Consider the following 4,653-nt stretch of genomic DNA (forward strand, 5'->3'; position numbering starts at 1 on the left):
TTCATTTTACATTGTGGATTAAGTCTCTGAAATCTGTCTTCCACCAGCACCTTCCCAACCCCCCGGCTTCAAGGTTTATAAATTGTTGGCTTACAGGGGCTAGCAGGATGGTTCAGTGGTTAGAAGGACTTGCTGCTCTTTGCAGTGGACTCAGCACCCAAGGCTGGTGGCTCACAACTGCCTGCAACTCCAGCTCCAGTAGGTCTGGCACCTTTTGCTGGCTCTGAAGGCAAGGGAATGCAAGTGTGTGCACACACACCGCAACGCAAAACACACACATACATATCCAAACATACAAAACTGCACTCACATGCATACACACAGAGAAACAAACAATAAAATTGAAAACGCTGTTGGCTTATGAATAAGAAGTTAGAATTTATCCAGCGTTGTTGCCAGCTCCTGTTCGCTGGGCTATGAAAGGTATGTATGGGCTCTGTGCTTAAAGGGAAAAGTAAAGTCACACAGTGTGGGGAGAGAAATCACACCGGATTGGCCCACTTAAAGGGGAGGACACCCCCTGAGCTCCTGAAGCTACAGATGTAGTTTGAGATATCACAAGATGTGTATTTCATTTCCCCAAATGGAGTAGCAATCTGCATAGAAAGGTGAATTCTGACTTGCATAGTAGAAAATGAGATTTCCCCACCCCGTTTTTAGCCGCACACCATTTCCGTCCCTTAAGTCACACGCAGAGCAGGTCTTAGGTTTCAACATTTACACTGTGTTCCATTCTCCAGGACACGTGAAATGCCCTTTTCAGAAAGCAGAATTTGCATGCAGCTCCTTTAGAGAACATGTTGTTTCTGAGATCCGTGGATGTGCACAGCTACGAAGCACGGACCTATGGGAATTCACTAGGTGAAGCTTTACTTAAGGACCACCAGGTTCCTCACAGCGGCCCTCACGTCCTTGTTCCTCAGGCTGTAGATGATGGGGTTCAACATGGGGGTCAACACCCCATAGAAGAGGGAGATGAGCTTGTCTGCAAGGTCCTGCTTGTCTGCCCCCAGTGGGTCCTTGGACTTGGGCTTCCCGTACATGAAGAGGATGGTCCCATAGAAGACAATCACCACAGTGAGGTGGGCAGAGCAGGTGGAGAAGGCCTTCTTCCTCCCCTCAGCAGAGGGGATCTTCAGGATGGTGGAGAGGATGAATATGTAGGAGAAAGAAATAAAGAGAACTGGGACCCCCAGGAAGATTACATTTGTCACCCCCATGCTGATGATATTGATGGAGATGTCAGCACAGGCCAGTTTCAGGACAGCCAGGATCTCACAGGTAAAGTGATTGATGACGTTGTCCCCACAGAAGGGCAGCCGCATTGCAAGGGATGTTTGAACCAGAGAGGCTGCAATTCCAGCTGCCCAGGAGCCGGTGGCCATGGGGACATAGACAGCCTTGCTCATGACCACTGGGTATCTGAGGGGATTGCAGATGGCCACATAGCGATCAAACGCCATCATGCTCAGGAGCACACACTCCGTGGCTCCCATGGCGAAAGACAGAAACATCTGCACGGCACAGCCTGAGAAGGAGATGGTCTTCCTGGGGGTCAGGAAGCTGTCCAGAATGAGGGGGACCGAGGAGGTGGTGTAGCAGATGTCCAGGAAGGAGAGGTTCCCCAGGAAGAAGTACATGGGCGTGTGCAGGTGGGAGTCGAGGATGGTCACCAGGATGAGGACCCCGTTGCCCAGCAGGATCACCAGGTACATCAGCAGGATGAGCACGAAGAAGGTTTTCTCCAGGGTTGGGTGGGCAGAGAGGCCCAGGAGAATGAAGCGGGACACGGGGGAGGTCTGGTTGCTACTTTCCATATGTCTCTTCTGTTAACTGAAGGAAATGCTTAGGTCCGAGCCCACCATTTTTTGTTTTGCATAGAGCCAAGACATCAGGCCTGCAGCCCCAGTTCGACAGAGCGATCAGATGGTTGTGAAAGCCCACAGCAGGATTTCTTTGCAGGAAAAGAGCAACACAGTCAGTATGAAGACTGTGAGTTAAAGACTCCAGAGTTACCAATCTGATTAATCGAATGCATCTGATCAATAAAACGACACTCAAAGCATCTGCTGTGCTCAGGCTGTGTTCTATATGACAGTGCACCAATCACCCTGAGAAGTGACCGAATTAATTTCATGTCTCCCTACTTTGTGACAAGTGTTAGAGACATAAGTTGTGAGTCTCTGCCTTAAAACTCCTTTCTCTCCCCCTCCTCTGTTCCTCCCCCTCTCCTTCCTTCCCTTTCCTTCCTTTCCTTTCTGTCTTCATCTTGTTTGTCTGTCTGTTTCATTTTTTTTCTGTGTCTTTCTTTCACTCAGGCTAACCTGGGCTAACCTCAGACTCATGGCAATCCTCCTCCCTCAGCGTCCTGAGTGCTGGGATTATAGATGTGAGGCACCACACCTGCTAAAACAGTTGCTTTGGTTCAGATACTTCTCAGAGAAAACCCATTCTGTCATTATCAAGATGGTTCTAGTAACCACCAGCCCCACGGTTTCCACCCACTGACTTCACATATCCATCCATTCACCCACCCACCCACCCATCCATCCACCCACCCATCCATCCACCCACCCACCCATCCATCCACCCATCCATCCACCCACTCGTCTGTCCATCCATCCATCCATCCATCCATCCATCCATCCATCCATCCATCCAGAGAACATTGATGGGAACGGAGCTCAGGCTCTCTTAGAGATATAGTGTTCTCCTGTGTCTTTAAGGGAAAGGGAAGGTTGTAGTTAGAGAGCTTTAACTAATGCGGGTGGGTGTTTTCCTAGGTGACTTTATACTCTGAAAATTCTGATATGTCACTAGTAGTTAATACTCAATAGTTAATAACAAATAATGAAGATAAATTGAGGGGAGGCACCAGAAATCCTTAATGCTCCACAATTCCTTGGAACCTAGTTCTTTTAGATAGGTCTCTCTCTCTCTCTCTCTCTCTCTCTCTCTCTCTCTCTCTCTCTCTCTTCCTCTCTCTCTCTCTCTCTCTCTCTCTCTCTCTCTCTCTCTCTCTCTGTGTGTGTGTGTGTGTGTGTGTGTGTGTGTGTGTGTGTTTGTGATATCATTCTGCTAGATTTCTTTCCTACTGGTTGAGCATCCTCAGGCCTCAATGGACTTAAGAATCCTTGAGACTTTTGACTCAACTTGTCACCCAGCCTTCTACTGCAACACTAACTGTGCCCCTCAATAAACTTGTTCAACCTTCTCTCCCATTCTAGATCCTTCCCTGAGCAACACTGGCACACAGCCTTTCAGTTCCTGGTTGTGGAAGAGCTCATTAATTCTCAAACAGCCTACTGTATGTTTGCAGAACCCTGGAACATCAGAAGATTCTCCACAGGGAAGGAGCCAGCATTCTCTCACTCACACAATAGTGTCCTTCTTCTCCTTAAACTGCCTGAGCTCGTGGAAGGTCACCGTGAGGTGGGACTATCTCAGGTACCAGCCAGTCTCCCAAGTGGGGTGAGCCCAGGAACGTAGACTGACAGACCTTATAAGTCTCTTGACACTCAGATTCCTCAGACCCCAGAGGGGTCTAGTCTGGCCCCAGTCTTGGTCATACCCCTGAAACTGGTTTCTTTATTCTCTTCTCAAGTACAGTCTGTAGAAACTCAGGTCAGACAGTAGGAAGACCGATATGCTAATGAAAGGTTGAGGTTGGCTTTTACTTCTTACCTTAGTCAGAAGCCTCTTGAGAAGGGCTACCTGAAGCTAAGGAAGTTCCAGGCCAGAAATAGCAGCAGCAGTTTAAGGGACCCAAGAGGAGATGCCACCTCTGAGATGAAGAAAAGACTCGAAGTTTGTGTTCCGCATTTGTCCTCCGTTCTATTTCAGGCAGAATGTCCTAATGAGCACCAATGCGCAGGGATGTTGAATTGAAAAGCAGCGCTATACGTCGGAGTTCTGCACTCCCTCGAGTGATTAAAAGTTTACAAATGTAATGGAACAGTTGGGAAACTTCTTATCCCTTTGGGACAATGTCCCCAACATCCAATTACACCGAAGCACTCTGGGAGCCTCTCCTCCTGCTCTTGCTGAGGGACTTCTAGGTAGACATGTCCGTCACTTGCTGGACTTCCTGCAAACGTCAGTATAGCTGATGTCTTTGAGAAGAAGCTGGGAGCCAGTCTCCAGGACAGCACTGGTCTGGAAAGGAGTTAGGTTTCATTGTCTCAGTTTGGTGTGGCCTTGGAGAGGCAGCATGGCAGAAGCAGTGTGTCATCCTCAGAACCTAAGGAAAACAACCTGAACCTTACAGACCCAACAGCAAAAGAGGAGCCCTGGGGACCCGTGTGCTCCACTGATGGGCAGAGAGCAAGAGACAGAGAGTAAGGGGCCACAGGCTTCACTGGAGTCCAGATCATTTCCTGAGACCTGGCAGGGAGCATGTTTTATGGAGTCACACTGGACACCAAAAGGTGGTTCCTACACCACCATGTGTGCACAGTCCAGGCAAGATGTGGGCATCAGGAAGTGAGTCAAGCATACTGTCTGCGTGTGGTCTGTAGGGAGGCCGTCACCAGAAGGCAGATATGTAAGGAAGCTATCGGGAAGGAGGCAGAGGAGTCGAAATTATGTGAAAATGGACTGAGCTTTGCTTCTGGTATAAGAAAGTCAGACCTGTGTTGAGACTGGACACAGAGA

General features: G+C 48.8%; 1 protein-coding gene across 1 annotated transcript; it reads right to left on the reverse strand.

The window, feature by feature from the left end:
- Window positions 1-869: 869 nt before the first annotated feature.
- On the reverse strand, window positions 870-1,817 carry Or13c7e (olfactory receptor family 13 subfamily C member 7E). The gene has a single exon (NM_001000897.1). It carries the CDS (start codon window positions 1,815-1,817, stop codon window positions 870-872), a length of 948 nt encoding a protein of 315 aa, NP_001000897.1.
- Between the last annotated feature and the right edge of the window lie 2,836 nt (window positions 1,818-4,653).

Source organism: Rattus norvegicus, chromosome 5 (genome assembly GCF_036323735.1).
Source record: "Rattus norvegicus strain BN/NHsdMcwi chromosome 5, GRCr8, whole genome shotgun sequence".
In the NCBI taxonomy this organism is placed as follows: Eukaryota; Metazoa; Chordata; class Mammalia; order Rodentia; family Muridae; genus Rattus; species Rattus norvegicus.